Raw genomic sequence first — 20,350 nt, forward strand, 5'->3', positions numbered from 1 at the left:
CTCGCAGTGTGTGGTCTCTGGCACTCAAGTAGTCCCTTCTACATATAGCACTGCTGCAATCGGCGCCGGAGCCGCAGGACATCCGAGGAACTCGGGAGTTGGGACGGTGCCAACAGCGGCCCTCGCACAGATCACCATCACCGCGGCTGGAGTGTGGACACGCTCCCCCCTATGTAGGCTGCCGAACAGTTCTGCTTCAGGCAGGGGGGAAGGGGGGGCAGAAGGCACTCACCGTCGTCCCGCTGGGCTGGGGAATGGGTGGGACACTCCCCTAGAGTCGGGAGCTCCTCCGCCGCTGCCCCAGCCTTCTCCGCTCCGTGTGTTGCCCGCCGGTGATGCAAGCGGGTCTCCGCGGTGACAAGCCTGTTGCACCGGCCGCGGGGCGGAAGCCCGTCACAGGTTCTATGTGCCGTCGGCAGTAAGGTCGTCTGCTAGGAATCCCGGCGGCTAGCCGTGGCGTGTTCCATAAGTCCCCCGGTGTACCCCCCGGGTCACAGCTCCTCAGTGGCAGCAGGCAGGCGCTCCGGGCACCGCAGTGTCCTCCGCGATCTCCGGCCGTCAGTGGGCGCAATGCGGATCAGCAGCCGCCATGTTGATTTCGCTCGCCGGAGCACCCTGGGCAACTTGGCAGCGGTCTCCTCTAGAGCCACGGGGGCAATTAGACTTTGATCGGCAGGTTTTCGGTGGGGGAGTCCCTTCCCCCAGCTGATAGGGTGCTCTGGGGGTGACCAGAGGCAGTTATGCAGGATAATTCAAGGCTCGATCGCGGAGCCGAGCGCTTAGGCGACCTTCACCATCGGCGCCCAAGCCACACCCCCTAGGGAATTGTAATGATACCTAAACAATAGAAAAATGAAATAGAAAAAAAGAAAGGAAGATCACACCTTCAACGACACAGCCTGGGTGACTTAGCATTAAAATAATGCCAACTAACCAAAAGTATCCTGAGAGGCTGCTACTATCATCAGCCTACGAGAAAACACAGGAAAATGAAACCTTGGCAACAGCCAGCACTTACGACAACACCTGGCCTGATAGGTCAAAATTAAGTATAAACCAACCCACAAAAATCTCAAAAAAAGATATCCAGTTGGACTGTTTGACCGCAGGGAATGCTAGAATGAACCAAAATCTGACCGTAAACCCAATCAATATATCTGAACCCTAAAAGGACAATAAGTCATAAAAAGAGCAATTGCTGAATAGAGAGAGAAAACGTCCCCAAGGAGACAGAGAGCACCCAGCCTCTCAATAGGAAAGTGTAACTACACCATCATACAAAAGTATATGGAAAGAAAGCCTCAGGATCTTCTTAACCTCTTCGCTGCTAGGCCTATCCCCCCCACCCCCATGCTAAGCATTTTTGGGCTATATGGGGTACTTAGAGCTTAGGGCCCCTGTAACGTTTTGTCCACATAGGGCACCCACATCAAATTTGCATAGTTTTTTCTAACACCCTGAGCTTTCTAAAGGTCCCCATGTGGAAAATTGACAGCAATCGATGTTAGCATCTAGCTGAAGCCACTGATCATGGAAAGAGTACTGTACTTTTCGCTCAGTCACTCGTGCTCACTTTGTCTCAGAGAGATACACGGAATAAACAATGGGGACGATTATAATAAGCATTTATTGAACAAGAGTCATTCTCGTGTAAAATATGTGTGCTGCAACAACAATAGGACAGAAACAGATACAAATGATTATGAGCACCAACAGAGTAAATGAATGGTAGATTTCTACCATAGTGCTTAAACAATGGATATATGCAGGTATATAAAGGCATGACAATAATAATGAGTACTCCTACGATGCTAACCCTAACTAGATGTACTTAAACGTACCTAGCATGTATGTAGGTGTGGAGTCAAGAATCCCCTTAGGATAAAACCAACCCATTACCTTATGTGAGAAAACAAAGGACCCTGTCTTGGTCTCAAGAAGGCCACTCCGCAAGGGATGTCAGACCACTGTGTGCTGGAGTGTCTGCGTGCTGGGTCCTCAGAGTCTCGGGTCAGTGTGTCAGCATGGAAGTCTTTTCTCCTCTGCCGCTCCAGCAAAGATATGGTGTTTGTATACCCAAAAGGTACCCTAAGGGGTTCTATCTTGCTGTGTAATATCTGTAGAGTATGATGAAAGGCATGACCCTTATACATAGTTATTATGCAGAAGATGGTAATTCTGCTGTGATTCTGAGAATCCTTATGCATAATAAAGTAGTCTAGTTTTTGGGGAAAATCACACTACATTTATGCCGTACCTAACTAGGTAAAAAGTCAATACCAAAACAGTTATGTAGTACAATGGCAGGCAAAATGTAGGTGAAAGGTTAGGTGACTACCCTGTTCTATATTGGGGTACATTACAAATCATAACAGTGCGGGAAATATTGCATTGTTCAAGTCCTTAGAAAGGTCAATAGCATTGTGATTCCATGTTGTCCTGTGATACCGAATCCATCTGTGATCCTGTTTCAGATTCCTTGCAAGGCTGAAAGTATCACAGGCATTTTTCTCCATTCAATTGCACGAGGAATGACAATTTGTACTTGCTTTCCGTCAGGAGAATCGTGTCTTATCGTAGTGTTGTATCCCACAAGGGTATACTGAAAGTCCCACCATATTAAACGAGGTACTGTAAAAAGAACCTTGAGAGTTTGATTCTACCCCAAAACTCAGTGCTAACCCAGTACATAAATAATTTCCTCATTGCATCTGAGACACGGGAGGCTTGTAAGGGAAATACTATCGCCTTACTGAACCATCTGGTTGACAATGGGCATAAGGTGTCTCAGAGTAAACTTCAGTACTGTCTGAACAAAGTACAGTATTTGGGTCATAGAATTGGACAAGGCAAAAGGAAGTTGTCACCAGAGCGAGTGGAGGCAATCATGAAAATGAATCCGCCTGATACCCAGAAACAGGTCGGGATGTTTTAGGGCATGGTTAGCTACTGCCGACAATTGATTCCTAATTTCTCCTTGATGCCAAAGCCTTTGCAGATGCTGACCCACAAGGATGTGTGTGATCGGGAACCTTGGGATCATGACTGCTTGCTTGATTTCCTGGAGTTGAGAGAGTGCCTATGTTGCCTTCCAGCTTTGGGAATGCCTGATTACAACAAGATATTCTCAATATTTGGTCATGAGCGAGAGGGCTGTGCTCTTTCTGTACTCACCTAGACACATGGAGGTGTCTGTAGACCAGTGGCCTATTTCTCAGCTACATTAGATCCTGTAGTTTCAGTGTTGCCCAGATGTCTCAAATCCGTTGTTGCAACAGGTGTCAGTATTGAATGATGTGAGAGCATTGTGATGGGCCATCCACTTACTGTATATGTACCCTATTCAGTTGAGCTACTGATGATGGGAACCAAAACACATCATTTGATTAATAACAGGGTGACAAGATAGGAGCAGGTTTTGCTTTCTACCAGGAATGTGACCCTGAATCATTGTTCTGTGTTAAATTCTGCTACCTTGTTACCTGTTTCAAATGCTGATGGAGAAGATTATGAAGACCATGACTGTCCCGATGTTACTGAGCTTTGTACCAAGCCGAGACCTGACATTGTTGAAGAGCCATTGTCTGATTCCAATCAAGAACTTTTTGTTGATAGTTCATGCTTACGAGACAATGAAGGTAATTTGAGAACAGCTTTGCTCTGTGTACCATTTCTGGAGTGGTGGAAGCTGCTTGTTTACAGAGAGTACACTCTGCAGAAGTAGCTGAAATCATTGACTTGACCCATGCAAATCGAGTTTCGGAACAGATTAAAGTCACCATCTATACCAATAGCTAGTACAGTTTCGGTATGGTTCATGACTTTGGTCAGCTATGGTCACAGAGAGGGTTCTTAACATCATCCGGTTCTCCCATTAGCAATGGGGAATATGTGAAGCAACTGCTGGAAGCATTACAATTACCAAGGGAAGTGGTTGTTATTAAGTGCGCAGCCCATGGAAGAGGAGGACACTTTGTTACTTCAGGGAACAGATATGCAGACAAAGTTGCTCACTTTTGTGCTACTGATGCATGTATTTTCATAGAGGATTGCATTGGCAAGAGTGCGGAGAAGACAGAACTCAGGAAGATGTTAACTGTCGCAGACACATGGGATTAAGTCAGGCGTTTGCAAATAGAAGCTATCAACCATGAACATACGGGGTGGATCAGAGCAGGTTGTGAGAAAAGAGAAAGTGACATATGGGTTTCAGCTGTTGGTAGGGCAGTATTACCTGATTGCCTGTTAAGCCCAACAGCAAGGAAAATTCATGGAGCAGCTCATGTAGGAAGGGATGCAATGGTGAGATTGTTCAGGCAGACTTGGCTTAATCCGAGGTTTCGCGTGATTCCAGAAGCAGATTGTCATTGGTGTGTCAGTTGTTGCCTTGCGCCACATTGGCAGATCAGGGGGGTCCTTTCAATCCGATCCAATTGGATTTTGTTGAGATGCCGGTGTGTAATGGGTTGAGATACATCTTGGTTGTTGTGTGCATTTTTTCTCGATGGATGGAAGCTTATCCAACTAGAGGGTGTGATAGTTTCACAGTAGCAAAGTTATGTACGTGATGACCTTGGTACGAGATGTACATAGAAATGTGTTGCTTGCTCATGTTTATCTTAACACGAATACAATAGATGATTACTCTGTATAATAGAACAGATACCAACTGTGTTGCCCAGTTAGATAACTGCGTGGTGGGTGGGTGCGAGGGATCCAGGGTGGTTGCATTGAGAATGATCGTAATATGTACCACTTGTTATGATTATTGAATGCGGTTAACACATAGAGCATAAACATACAAAGCGAATAGGACAGGGTGCATAACTATATGCATTGTAACCAGGAAATGGCGACTGTGTGACAAGACGATAACTGTAATACTTGCAAACCTTAACTGCACAGGTATGCTTATGTATCGAAATGGGTGCTAACTGTACGAATGTTCACTTTGAAGAACTCAATAAAGTTTGTTTTAAACATGCATTTTATACCTGGTCTGCTGAAAAGTAACTGCACGCTTTTCAGCTTGACATCGAAATTGTCATATGCTTCATCCATTAGCTCTTCCAGAGATGAAATGCTGATAGTTCGATTAGCTCCTTTATTTATACTATTGAGCTGTGATTAAATGAGGATCAATAACAAATGGTTAATATAGATAACAAAACTAAACATTAATCACATCGGAGTCATTCGCATAGTTCGGCAAGAATATGGCTATGGTTTAATAGGCAAGACAGGTCTACTTGGTGCTAAAAATTAACTTTGGCAGATATCTTCAATACCCATCACTGATAGTTATAAAATACACTGACATTCCAAACTTTCAAAACAGCAGATGTGTTCAAAATGACTGCTATGGCTCGTGATCAAGGAAAGGAACAACATAAACATTGATTCTTTTTCTTGCATTTCCTGTCTCCATATGTAATGTAATATAAGCTATTTAATATACACACTGACCCAGTGATACATTTTATGCAATATCAGTGATCCCATTAGTCTTCACACCAGTTTTGCGATTCTTATGTACTTAATCGAGAACAATTTATTAGATGTATATATTCCTGAGACATACTGAGTAACCTCCTTTAAGTATTTGTTAGAATCTTGGCAAAAAGTTGGATGAATAGTCTAATGTACAAAAATCTCCTCATATAGTTCAATAGCACAGTGCTTACTCCAGATGACCATTTTCTCAAAAACAAAAAATCTATAAAAATGTTCATAGATTTTTTTATATTTAGAGTATCAGAGTTATCCATTACACTGAGCTTTTCCTTGAACACCAGAATGACAAGAGCATACAAACATTATTGAAAAGATCCTAAAATTCATTGCAGTGCTCCAGAACAAGATTATTACCTCTAAATATTTCAGTACTCTCAGTCAAAGACTCGCACCTTCAACATTCTTCTCAAACAGTATATTATTTCACCAAGATTAAAAAAAGCACTACAACTTCATATCACTACCACTACACGGGCGTAACGCAAGCCCCTGTGGCGCAGAGGAGGGCCCATCACTTCAGGAGGCCACATTACGCCCTTCGCCAATAAATATCTTTGAGATATGGAAGAATCAGGGCTCCTCTTCACATTCTGCAGAGGGGCTCCGTCATTTTACGTTACGCCATTTACCACTGGACATGCCCTCAGATGGGCCAGAAAATGAATTTGCACACTGTTTTAGATACTGCCTGTTCTCAGAGCTTGAATGGAGGTCAGCAACTTGATCAGCCTGCATCAAGATGGATTACTTGAATTGTGGTTTGCTCAAGAATCCCCACCTACTCCTATATGATTAATATTTATATGCTGCATATGAGGAACAATTGCATAGGAGACTCAAGGAGATTTTGCAACTCTCAATCAGAGCACCAAGTAAGCACATTTCTTGCCAGAAGTTTAAAACCCCATATGTCCCTCTAGTTACTAATCTCTGCTATTATATATCAATTTGGTTGTGTTGGAAATTGGCTTACTGGTTGAGGGTGAAACACAAATACACCCCAAATTACGCTATACTTCACCCACTGGTAGCTTGGCATAAAAGCAGTCAGGTTTAACTTAGATGCATTGTGTAAAATATGTATGCAGCACTTCAAACAGTAATAAAGTGAAAACACAACACAAATCAAATCAGTAGAACAAGAGATATGCAATTTTAAAGATTTAAGTGGAAATAGTACCTAGAAACACAAAGCACCAACTGTGGCTATCTGGTTACTATGGACCAGGAAAAAGTCACAAGCTCAGGCTGACAGTGATGGAGTGTGGACTGGATACAAGGAACAAGTTAGGCTCACTGAACAAGAGAACCTTAAATACTGGCTGCCGAGCATTACAAGATCCTGCGTCGAGAAAGAGTCAAGCAGAGGTGGTTCAGAGGAGCTGCAAAACAAGTTCCCTCATCTTCGTCAAGGATGCCATTGATGAGGTATTTGCTACGCAAAGTCTTGTGTTGAGGATGCATTGCGCACCGGCTGGTTCTGAAGAAGTTGTGTGGCTTGCGATGCGGAGTCGGATGTCATTGTCGAGGATGCTGTCGATAAGGCGCTTGTGATGTGAAGGCCTGCATCAAGAATGTGCTGCACCAGCTGTGGTTCCGAAGCAGAGCTGTGAGGAGATGTGTCGTGCTGCACCGGTTCTGCCCACCAGAATACAGCTGGGCTGACAGAGCACCTTCAGGCCCACTCCCATGGGTCCAAGATTGGAGTGGCACAACATGGGGGGGGGCAGGGCACAGCAGGTCCAGGTGCTGGGTTCAAGGTGGTTATATCCTTCTGTCCCTGAGGCTCTGATAAGGAAGCAAGTCAACTAGCCCTCGAAGTCACTCTGGTGGTCCTGGATTCAAATATAGGTCCAGTCCTTTCACTCAGGCAGCAAGGCAGCAGGACAGCAGGACAGCAGGACAGCAGGGTAGCAAAGTAGCAGTCCTTCTTGCAGAGCAGTACAGCAGTCCTTAGTCTTCCAGAGATCCAGAGGAATACTGAAGAGTTGGGTCTGAGGGCTACATATTCATACCTGGTGCCCACTTTGAGGTTGGAGAAGGTTCTGGAGGTTTCCATACCCAGAGAAGCTTGGAATTTCCTGCCTCTCTGCCCTGGCCCCAGATTGTCTGGGGTCGCAATAAACTGGTGTTGAAGCCTTTGTGAGAGTGCTCAGACAGAGCCTTTGTGATGTGCAGGTGTGGAAGGTGACAGCTTCCCCCATCGAGTCAGTGATTGCCCATCCTGCCAACACCTATGGCCCTTTGTTTCACTGTCTGGGTTCAATACACAAAGATCAACTGGCAGTTACACCTTGTCATGACTGAGTAAACACATTGCAAGCACCAATTGGTAAGGACAAGACATTGTCAACTTTCTAAAAGTGGCATTTTCTGAAATGTGACTCAAAATCTAAATCTACCATTAAAGAGAGATCTAAATTGCAATTCATCAAACACCAAATGTGACATTCCTACCTGATCCCAATTGAAAGTTACCACTTGTTAAAGGTAATAAGGTAACCCAATGCTATCCTACGGAAGAGGCAGGTTATTTAGGGGCTACTCCAGGGGTGACATATGAATTAAAAAGGAAGATTTGGGCCTGGAAAGAGGTTTATCTTTCCAGGACGATATAGCAGTTTAAAACTGAGAACACAATCTTCAATGACAAGTCTTAGACACGTTCAAAGGGCTTACTGCAGTGGGTGGCATAATGTGCGCTGCAGGTCCACTAGTAGCATTTAATTTACATGCCCTGGGTACATGTAAACGCAATAGGTAGAACCAGAGTGAAGTATTTTTAATGATTAAATCAAAATGTAGAGCTTAAAAGAATATAGCGCTTAGGAGTTACTTGAGGTTGCGATGAACCAGAGTATATCCAAAGTTCAGGACGACCGCGATGGAGGGCAGGCCAGCTACAGAACTCGTGCAGGCCACGCTAAAAAAGTACCCTGGATGGAACAAGCGTTGACATCGAAGACTCAATGAGTCTGTTCCGATCCATGCAGACGATGAAGGATTTGTCGGCAAACCCCTTCATGATGCACGCGCTGCATCGTTGTCGAGCCGTGCTGTTTTTTGTCGATCGCTCCTATGTCGGAGTCAAAGGGCAATGCATTGGTTACGAACAGCGCAAAGATGTCACTGCATCAAATGTGATGCTTCTGTACAGCAGAAGGCATCTTTCAAGGGCACAGGACTGGATCAGCAACACTGACTCACATATGGCAGAGTCCAGGTGCTGTTGTAGGGTTGAAGGAAGTTTTTGTTGGCTCTGAGACTTCAGATCAGGAGGCAAGCCAGCAAGCCCTTGGAGTCACTCTGGGTTCAAGTGAGTTGAGTCTAGTCCTTGTCCTCAGCAGGTCAGAGATAAGCAGACAGCAGGGGAGCACAGCAAAACAGAAAAACAGTTCTTCCAGAGCAGCAGTCAAGCAGAGTTGCAATCCTTGTAGCATGGCAATCTTTTCTCCTGGCAGAGTTCTTCACACATCTAGTAGTGTACTGTCTTGGTAGGTACTTTGAAGTGGGGGTGACTTCAAAGCAGGCCCTTGAAGTGCACAGGTCCCCCTTTCTTCCCAGTCCTTGCTCCAGACTATAAGTAGGGGGTAGTCAGACCATTGTGTAAGAAACAGGTAATTGCCTATTCATGTATAAGAAAATTAGTTACTTACCTGTAAATGCAGTTCTCCAGAATTGAAATCTTTCACAGATTCCTATGCTTGAATCATTCCCAGCCGAAGTGGAAGTCCCACGGTACCATAGTAAAGCAGGATGTCATAGTATCATAGGCTATAATGGCAATGCAGTCAGTTTGATAGTCTATCTATGTCCTTTTTTAAAAGGGACCACATTTAAACTATAAACAATCAGGAGACTAAGATTATCAAGCACAAGTGGGAATCAATATCTCGATCTATGAGGGGAAGCTTCTAAGTAGAGGAGTGTAGGTCGCATGTGAATCCATGAAAGATGCTGTAGGAAGCTGGCTCTACATGGTGCACTAAAACGAAGTACACTGTACAGAGAGTCCAGATGGCCCCTAAATGGTTTACATAGGCAAAAGTAGATATTTCTAACAATCTCTTTTGTGGTAGTGTGTGCAAGCAGTTGGGCGTATCAGAGGGTAGTGCTAAGCATTTGTTGTACTCACCGAGGCAATAAATGAGACACACGATCTAAGAATAAATCCAAAACCAAAATAGAAAAATAATACCTCCTTTTATATATGTTTTATATATATTTTAAAGTACAAGTTACTTGCCTTCGGTAACGTAATATCTGGTAGAGACACAATCTAGCAATAGATTACTTAACTTTGTATTCTCCCCAGGCGCCAGTCTGCATCTGGTAATTTTTTACAGTAGCACATCTGTGCGCCGGGGACAGCGTCCTATGGCTCCGTGATGACAGCATCTCCAGATATGAAGCCAATGGAGCAATATAAGTCAATCCAGTGTGCAGACGTCCGCTTCTTCTGTGAAAAATTCTGCACTAGTCGAAAAAGCCACTCTTGAAACTGGCTGTAGAAACAGTGTGCCCTAAAACGATCAAAATCTTTTAAAACACCAAATACAAACAACATGAAATGTTATGCCAATACCATCCAAAGGGTTTAAGGTAAAAAAACAACATTGAATAACGATGCTTAAGCTATGTGAAATCCTGCACCCTGAGGCAGAACCATTTTTAAAAAGTGGAACACCCTCCACTCTACAAACGACTCACCAATGAAAGTGAAAGGGGTGACCATACCAATACAAGACCCATGAACAACAACAAAATATTTGGAGAGTCATCATTCTGTGAGGTAGTGAGTACCGGTATATGAACCAGCATTGATACAGGGTACAACCCTTCGTCTCATATGTCTTTCACAGAGTGGGGATGATGGGCAGGACATTAAGGAATCTGTGGCTAGACTGTGTCTCTACCAGATATTAAGCTACCGAAGGTAAGTAACTTGTACATCGATAGAGACATCTAGCCACAGATTCTTTAACTTTGAATTAAATACCATAGCTATACCCACCGGAGAGGAGTATTAAAACTTATCCTAAACAGTTCTTAAAGAGAACCAGGCGATCAAACCAACAATTGACTAAATGTAGGTAGGAACCGTAAGAAAAGAGCCTGGCTCTTAATAGTAACTATTATCACTGTCACAGAATATGTAAATGATAAACTACTCTATAGTCCCAAAGAAAATCGAGCCCTAAAGGAAAAGGTGGCTAATCAGAGTTATCAGATACTACCTATCCTCCAGGAGGAAAGAGACATCGTGGACCAAAAGGGCCAAGAACAAGGCAAAAAAACGCCTTGTAATCCGTATTCTTCAATTCAATCAAGAAATATCAGAGAAGTATCGCTTTGATAAAATCCATAATGAAGGACTCACAAGACTCATCCCCATTTTACTAAAATGAATGAGCCTCAATACAAAACTGAAGACATAATCTGTACACCAAGAAAGAAGAAGAACACAATACCTATCTGGTATAAAGAACATCAGTTTGACCAAATGACCACCCGAAGGTTACAGCATGCATCAAAACAGCTTTAAATCTGGTATAGGCCTCCATCAGTATGCCAGATGTATAAAATCTTGCCACAAAGATGTTTGTGTGTATATATATATGTACGTGTGAGGCAGGTATCCTTGAGTGGTCCGACAACTCGCAAATGTTCGCCGGCCAATGTCCCCTTTCGGACCGCAAAGATCTACATAAGTTTGTACCTGCATGGCCTTAAGAGCCATGGTCCGCAATCTGAACATAACCTCGAGTCATGGAACCTCAAGGCACCAAAGGTAAATGAGGAGAGAGAAGTAACTCATCGCATCTCACACTAAAACCACTGTTTTTTTTTTTATTTAAAAATCCAAACATATGTAACACATGCACACAGCTGTGAATACACAGTATAGATAATGGCGAAACAGAACTGAAAAACAGTTAAAAATACTTTATAATATTACTGAATAAGGTACCGCACCCAATAACCCACCTAAGGTGACATATACCACTACAGGTAACCTGGCATTAAGATAATGCCCACAGTAAAACAGAACCCTTGCCAGCACTAAACACATGCGATCGCACTTGTGATCCAAAAGAAAATTTGATTCTTAGTTCACTGGTACTTATATATATATGTGAACAAATACATATATATAATTTACCCTTCTTCAAGAAGTAACAGCCATGAATTCTCAGGACTCTTAAGTACCAAAAAGAGATTTAGATACATTCCACAAAAAGACCGGCAATATCTAACCTTCGACAGAAAAACATATGCAGGAACCTTGTAGGAGAATAATACAGCCTTCTTATCCCAAAAAGAGCTCCTATTATGTAGCACATGTCTAAAAACAGCCTTAACCTTTTCAGACACTACCTCTCAGACAGTCTAATGTATTGAGCTTATACCACTGTGTTCAAAGACTGAACAAAGGAATTACCTATGCCCTTCAAGAAAAGAGGGATCTATGAACCCTTGTTTTCCAAACAATACATTCATGGTTGTTCGATATCGAAACACTCAATTCTTATGTTGTCCGCTTCACGTAAAGTAAAGAAAACTAAATGCACAAAATACCCTGGTTAAGAGAAACCAGACAAGAGCGAAATCCGAAGAAAAATAATGGCTATGAGTCCACCATAATGGCCCCTAAACAGCATATAATATAGTCCAAGAAGGACCCACCCAATAGCAAACAACTAGAATACGTAAATAGTAAACATACAATAGCCAACCTATACTCCACATAGAGTAAGGCATATACCATAAAAGCTATGAACTCTTGAGACTAAGCTCCCCATCAGAGTAAAATAAAGGACAAAACAGCTATGCAGCTGCAAAGACCATCCAGAGATCAAACATAGTCAAAACCGGAGGTAAACTCTTTCCCAATAAGAAAGAAGTAGTTCTTAATACTTCAACACCACAAGCACAACAACAGTTGAGCCAGGAAATAAACCTTTGCTCAACTTAAAGATTTACGACTGTGGATGTATAAAAGGGAAGCAAAAGACCGGAAAGGGCCATATTACAAGTGCATCAAGGATCATACCGACCCGAACAGATTTGAGGAACCTCAACCCCCGCAACAAAGCATGTCTGCAAAGAGCAACAAAACAAGCCATAGCCAAACACTTGAATCAGTGGTGTAAAAATCATACGGACTGAGTCAACTCAAGCAAAAAGGAGGGACGCCCACAGAACCAAGTACCCCCTTCCACACAAATTAACAATGGGAGGAGGAGACAGCCAAAGAATCTGGCCCTCCCCGATTAGCCAGAAACAGGTGTATAGCCGCATTCGCTTAAGCTCCAAAAAGATTAGCCCCATCAAATGGCATATTGTTCAAGACCGACTGTACGGTTTTCGAAAATCCGGATGCCCGGAGCCAGGCGTGCTGGTGCAATGCTACAGCAGATGCCAAGGCCCGCCCAATGGAGTCAGTGGAATCAATTCCACACTTGATGAGCAGTCTGTCTGCCTGATGGCCAGCTGAAATCAATTGATGCAACTCTCCCCTGTTAGCCTCAGGGAAGAAGGGTAAAAGTTGGCTAGAAGATTCCCACAAAGTGTGGCGAAAGTGTCTGAGGATACAGACAGTATTAGTGAAGCATAAAGCCACACTAGTTGAGGAAACAATCCGCTTCCCCCAAGAATCCTGTACCTTGGACTCCTTATCAAGGGGGAATTGGGGCGGTACCCTATCTCAGGGGACACTATAATGGTCTGGACCACAAAGCTGTGGCGGGTCGGCTGTCTAACAAGGCCATAAGGGTCAACAGGGGCAGGGCGGTATGTCTGGTCAATGATGCGGTCCACTGGCAGACCTGACAAAGGTGCTGCCCATGCCCCCCAAAAAATTGCAGTAAGTGCCTCACAAAAAGGGAGCTTAGGCTCAATCCCCAATTGGCCAGGATGAAAGACCTCAATAAGAGGGTCTTTAGCCTTTTGCACAGTAGGTTGAGTAAGATGCAAGACATCAGCCACTCTCCTCAAAACCTCTTCCAAAGAGGTACTGGCTTCCAAGGCAAGGCCAGGAGATGACAAAAGGGAGGAAGCAGGGGACAAATCTAGCCCACTTACTTCACCCAGCTTCCCAATCCAGAAGGGGCCACAGGCTGCTCCAAGGGGGGTCATCTCCTGACAACCTTCCTTTAACAGGCTTAGTGGATCCTCCAAAGAAATGACTGGCTTCGCATACAGCTTCATAAACGGTGTCAAACGGTGTTACGGTGACGTCAAACTGCGTCGAGGAGACATCACTCAGCGTCGAAGCAACTCAGTGCCGATGTCCACATGGAAAGGAGGACAAACGTTTGCCAGTATATGCGCAGATATCCAGAGGTGCAGCAAAGCTGGCTCCACAGTGGACACCAACTCTAGCTTGGAGTCTATGGACTCCGCAACAACCAGCACCATAACAGCAACCATCTTCACGCCAGAGCCAATTGTCATTGGTGGCCCCGAAGGAGCGTACATCGGCTCTTCAGAGTACAAGGCTGGAACTGTTACCGATGGCGAACCCGCCAGCGATGATGCAGTTATGGCGCCTACGTCCTCCTTGGGGCCTGCAGGTGCTCCAGAGGAAGATGAGGGCCCAAAGACCAGATGGACAGCCTGGTAGTACTCTTGCATCTGCTTCCAGGTTACCCCGGCTCTAGGGAAAACTGGGAGGCTCAGGAGTGATGCTGAAGCGTGAATCTCAGAACTAGGATGAGAGACACACCTTTGTGACCCATATCACGAGTCGAAGATGCAATAGAGGCTCTGGCCTATGATTTCTTGTGACTTTGCTTACTGGGTGATGTCAACGGAGACTGGGAACGTTGTCGTTGACCACGGGGTGAAGAGTAGCACTCCCTGAAACGACCTTTGGCCCAGGAGGAAGACCAACTACTTAAGCTGGAAGCCCAGGACAACCACACCATTAGAAGCTTTGTGTGCCGCTCCTGCAGCACATTTAGCTTCAATTGCTGACAGGCGTCTGTCAGAAGCAGTAACTGAATTGTAGCTCCGCAGGAACGTTCTCGACGAAGGAGATGAGATGCTAGCTCCCAATTCCCCTCCAACCCAGGACCCAGTCTAAGCTGGACACAGATACGGGGGAAAGGGGAATGGGACGACAAACAAGAGAGACTGCACAACACACTGAAGTCTTCGGAACTCTTCTGGTAGTTGACTTCCTGTAAAGCAAGGGAACAATGAGCAAACTATCCTAAACTGTTTCTACCCAAAACTCCCCAAGACCTACTCCTACCTGAATGTGTGCGGGAGTTAGCCTCTCTCTTAAGTGGTAGAACGTTTAGCTGAGTGAAATAAAGTTCTAGAATCTTCTTACTCTTGAGCTTCTTGTAAATAGCCAAATGGAGAATGACTGCGCTAAAGGTGGTAAGCACAAATATATATATATATATATATATATATATATATATATATATATATATATATATATATATATATATATTTATATTTACTTGAAGTCTGGAAGAATAGTTCAACTTCCCAGTACTGGCATCATGAGAAGAGTTCTCTCTCAGCTCTAAGTTCAATTTTCAGATAGATGATGTAGATACTGGTGTTTGCTTAAGTTCGTTATAAGTCTGTAGCAATGACGTACATAACCCAGAACTCCAGGAATAAATGAACGTGAAGTCTATAGATAACTGCCACTCTTAGAAGAATAGTCTCTGAAGAATAATAAATGAAAATAAGTTCTGAGTTTACCCAGACTCTCTCGCTGACTGGAATGAGAGAGGAGAAGGGTACCGCTACCTTACTGTGTCGAAGACTTCCTCACCAAGGACAAGGAAAAGATGAGGGAAGTCGGTAACTTTGGACAGGACGTCGAAGTACGGTCGGCATTGTGGGGCTCGTCCAGGCACCACATACAGATAGAGTGTGGGTCCGTACTCAACATCTTGTGAGCACAGGACCCACAAGATTTAAACCCAGAGGGCATAGAGCACACTGCTTCAGACGGAAAAAGTTTGTCACAGCAGGCCAAAAAACAGCTGGAGATACGCTTTTCCAGATCCACATTGCAGCGCGGAAAGGAAGAAATGGAAGGGACTTCTTTGGCTCCATTGACGTCATCACAGGGCTGTACAATGCTGTCTTCCAAGATGCAGAGGTACTGCTGAAAAAATTTCCGGATTCAGTCTGGCGCCTGGGTAGAATTTAAAGTTAAGGAATCTGCTGCTAGATGTCTCTAACAATTCTCAAGAAATTCATTCAAAGGTAAGTAAAGTTGTTGATAGAAATAATCACAGGTAAGTAAAACGTACAACCCTGTGCACTTTTACACTACCCTTTGAAGCACGCAAGCAGGCTGTGGTAGCATTGGTAACGTCCAGATTGGACTATTATAATGCCCTATATTTGGGCATTAAAAAGGGTCTTGTGCAACGTTTGCATCTGGTGCAGAGGGCTGCGGCTAGAATGAATCTTCCAAAATTGCATCCCGTCACTGCCGCAATCAGGTCACTGCACTGGTTGACTCTATATCAAAGGATCCTTTTCCAGTCCCTCTGCCTGACTCATAAGGCCTACTTTGGCCTAGGTCCGGAGGGCATCAAGTTGATGTTTCAGGGATATGTCCCTAGCAGGCCTCTCCACTCCTCCAATAAAAATCTGTTAGTACTCCCCAAGTTTAGAAAACCCAGGTGGGGAGGTAGAGCCTTCTCATTGACTGCGGCAATGCTGTGAAACTCCATCCCGGAAGAGCTCTCTGGTCAATCTTCTCACTCCATCTTCCATAATAGCTTAAAAACCTGGTTTTTCTCACATACTTCAGTATGAGCGTGTTGTCTAGTCCGCTGCCTCCTTTTAGTTGCACTAGCGCTATGACGCCCTTGGGCTTAGTTCGCGCTGTACAAGTCCAATACTTACTTCCTTCCTTATAATGCAATTCTATGGGAGGAAAAGTCAAAGATGCATAAAGGTAGGTACAGTCTGTTTCAGGGGCTCCCCTTCTGGGAGCGGAAGCAGTGGGCCAAGGTTCAAAGTACTACCAGCAGTTCTTCAGGAACTGCCTGGGTTCTGCCAGGGGCAGGGTGCTGGTGAAGCTAGTAGCTGGCACTCCGGAGAAGGCAAACCACCTGAAAAGGGGTTGCACAGGGGGACTCTTGGGGCAAGTCTGTGGGCTCCCGAACGGGCGCTCAGATCGTAAGGGGTCTTGGAGCATGGAGCTGATCTGGGTTATCGGGAGGTTTCGGGAGTAGAGGAATTTGGTCGGCTGGGCTAGGTGCGCAAAGATGGACCTCATGGTTAGGGAAAAACAGCTGACAGGGAAAAGATCAAGGCAGCTGGGTCACTCTCAAAGTGGGATTCAGTGATGCGGACATCCCTCGATGACTGCTTGGTCTTGGTGCAGTGAGAATCTTGACGGGATTTTTGCTGTTGGTGTTTGGTGCAGGGCGTCTGGTACACTGGGGGTTGGTACTTCATGACTCTCGCTAGTCTTGGTATCTTCACACTCCGTGAGGAGACAGATCTGACCTTCCAGAGCCTTTCCTGTTCCTCTGCGGCTGTTGGGCCGAGGAGCTGCAAGGCAGTGGACTAGACTCTGTTTGTCCAAGGGAGACTGTTGGTGGTTTTTGAAGTGCTGGCAGGCTACCTAATACTTTGGTAGTTCTCCAGCATGCAAGACAAATCACTCTGTCACAACTGTCAAGAGAGGACCAAGGACGGCGGGGTTTAGCACCAAAGGTCAAAGTTCTGCTGCTGTTCTCGCTAGGCAGTGACTCTTCTTCATCCATCTTGTGTCGGTCCATCAAATATGAGTTCTTGGATTCAGGGGTGCCACCTACATACTCAATTGAGGGGTGTTTTCGGGTAGTGACAGGAGTGTGTGCCATGTTGACTCCTCTGTTTTCTGTGCACAAAGACGCACAGGCTGCAATTGCAGTTTGCATGAATTTGGTGAGGGGTTCCTTAGGGTGGCACCATTTGTGCTGCAGCCATTAGGGACCCTCTTTAATCCCAAAGTCCTGGGTACCAGGGGTACCACTTGATAGGAATTTACAAGGGATCCTAATGGGGTGCCAATGGTGCAAATGGAACAATCGTACAGTTTAGGGAAAGAACACTGGTTCTGGGGACCTGGTTAGCAGGAATCCAGCACACACTCAAATTTGCATCAGATACCAAGCAAAAAGTGGGGTGGGGGTACTGCAATAAAAACCCAGTTTCATACCAATAGGCCTTCCAATTAAACTTTCTTTTTTGATCTGAGCCCTCTTTCTAAGAGAGAAGTGAAATGTGGATCATGTGAACGTTCCATGTTTCATATAAAGAATATATGTGCTGGTAGATGAGGAATATGATACATTAAATATAGGCTACCTTGATTGGCCATACATCTGTAAATCCTTCACCCATTGACCCAAGGATAGAGAACGCACAAGCCTTATGTGGGCAACAATCTAGGGCTACCAGCAATGATTTTGAATATTTGAAGCCTTACAAGAAGGCTTCAAATAGTTCACAGTAGTTGATTAAAATGAAGCTACACAGACGTTTGCTCTCTGAAATGTCTTGTGATGCAATTAAAGTTTTTGATTTAGCTTTAGGTGCATCTGTGCTGGACAGTCTAGAAAAGTGGATAAGGGAATTGGAAAACAGAAGCAAAGGAGAAATCAGTTTCATTGAAAATTACAATCCTGGCCAAGAAACTCTTTGGTGAACAATGGTATCAGGTGGTCATCATGTATTTAAAAAATAGAAAGCATGCTTTATCCTTCTGGGGTAAGAGTCCCTCCTCATTGGGGCATTTGAATTGCTACTCCATCATAAATTATTAAAATTCCTCAAAGTGATTTCAGCATAGAAAGCCTATAAAGAAGTCAGAGCCAAGTTCCCAGTCATCATGCCAGAAACATAGGGCCCGATTCACAGAACTAACTTAAGACAAAATCCTAAACTTACTACCATTTTGGTATTCACAGAAGGCATTTACTAATTTCGGTATTCACAGAAGTTAGGATTCCTAACTTTAGGGCTCCTAAATGCCTTCTGTGAATACCGAAATTCTTAAAGTTAGGATTTTTCTCAGTTTAGGAGTAGTAAAGTTAGGAGTCCTAACTTTACTACACCTAAACTGAGAAAAATCCTAACTTTAAGACTTTTGGTATTAGATAATCATCCCGGGACACATTTGAAAAGTCCAACCACCAAAAATTCCTTAAATTGCCCTCACTATCCTCTACATTTCCATTGGTCTTTCTAACAGGCATCTAAAATGCCATACCTCACCACTGTGCAATAGGGCAGTACTGTTCATTACTTTCACCACCTTCTTAGAGTCACTGAATTTGCTTTTACCTTTGGCAATTTCTTGTACACTTTTAACCCATACATATTGCCCTTCACTTAAATGTCTTGTTTATTGCCATGTTTATGATCATAATACAATTTGTTTTTCTTTTGACAATACTCAATACAATTGTTTACTTCATTCATGTCACACTCAACCATTTCACTCCTCTTCATCCAACCTGGATTAACATTGGAATGAGGTATTTCTGTCTCTCATGAATGAAAACTGACTCCTACCTACAGTGCCATGAATTGTACTTCTGTAAGCCCAAATCTTTTTCTTTATCTCGTCATCCCATGACACACCACTTTTGTTAACAAGTATCAAAATACCTTTAATACTACGGTTCACCCTCTCAACAATACCGTTTCCACTGGGATGACAAAGCAGTGAACTGTTGTTGAATTTCAGGTGCACAAAGATAATTCTTCATTTCAGAAAATTTGAATTATACCCCATTGTCAGAGAGGATTACAGCTGGAAACCCTTCCCTTAAAAATATCTCATCCAAAAATAAAATCGCTGTTCACCAGGTCTAGAATGTATTTCTGTGAATCTTCTTGCCACAAGATAGGTCCCATGATATCCAAAGCAATCCCCTCCCATGGTAGCTTTGGGCAACCAGAGGAGCATAAAGGTGGGTTAAAAGTTTTCAAGGTCTTATCAGATATTTCACACATGACACAAAATCTGACAAATCTTTCAATGTCTACATCCACTTTGGGCACCAATAAAGTTTCTTGAGCCGGTGTTCAGTACGTGCAGGGGTGTGGAATTTAATAAAATATCTACTTGTCCATGGGGCAGGTTGCTTCATAAATCTACTTGTCCTGTAACAAAATCCACTTGTCCCTTTGGTGCCATGTAGTGCGGTGACAAATTGTGGCAGCAATCTCATTATAGAAGAGCTCTCGGATTATGCCAGGGCTATAACCATAGTAGTGTTTAAATACTTGCAATCCCTTTATGTTGCCACGTTTCCACAGATCTCCATACTAGTGCTGAAGGTAGTGGTAAGCAATAGTTCCAGTGTTAGAATGCCCTTTTGAGTCTGTGCAAACCTCCTAGCATGTTTTAAGAGTTTACAACCACACTTCTCTAAATCTTTTCCCATACTGGGAAATTTTTGAACTTTACTCCTGACAATGGCAGACGTAAACCTTCTTCCAGAGTTGGGAACAAAGTGGTTGGAGGGAAAGTGAACTTGCAAACACTCAGATTTTTATATGAGAAAATCTACACATGCAAATTTGCTCATGCTAAAATGAAGTTCACAAATATTTTCTAGGAATACTATTTCTTGTATTACTTCTGTAAATTCTTGGGAATTCTTGAAAGCCGTATAGCTGCATTTAATGCAAGGACATATACCATAGGTGCGCTTTTGAGACTTTCTTTAAAAATAGGGCCCCTAATTTGGTCTGGCGTTGACCATGACCTTCTGCGTTTATTAAAATTCTGTCACTCTCTCTGTATCGGCTGGCTTCACTGTGAGTGACAGCATTCTGCTCTTTCACA

At 43.8% G+C, this 20,350-nt stretch overlaps 1 protein-coding gene across 1 annotated transcript in view; it reads right to left on the bottom strand.

Moving 5' to 3' along the window:
- Positions 1-20,350, bottom strand: part of VPS13C (vacuolar protein sorting 13 homolog C) — a 2,437,235-nt gene that overhangs the window by 1,895,106 nt on the left and 521,779 nt on the right. The window contains exon 23 of the mRNA XM_086955811.1: positions 4,995-5,121. Within this exon, the coding sequence (XP_086811937.1) occupies positions 4,995-5,121 (127 nt within the window). The remainder of the gene's footprint in view (positions 1-4,994; positions 5,122-20,350) is intronic.

The sequence above is a fragment of the Lissotriton vulgaris genome, chromosome 2_1 (assembly GCF_964263255.1).
Source record: "Lissotriton vulgaris chromosome 2_1, aLisVul1.2, whole genome shotgun sequence".
Lineage (NCBI taxonomy): Eukaryota > Metazoa > Chordata > Amphibia > Caudata > Salamandridae > Lissotriton > Lissotriton vulgaris.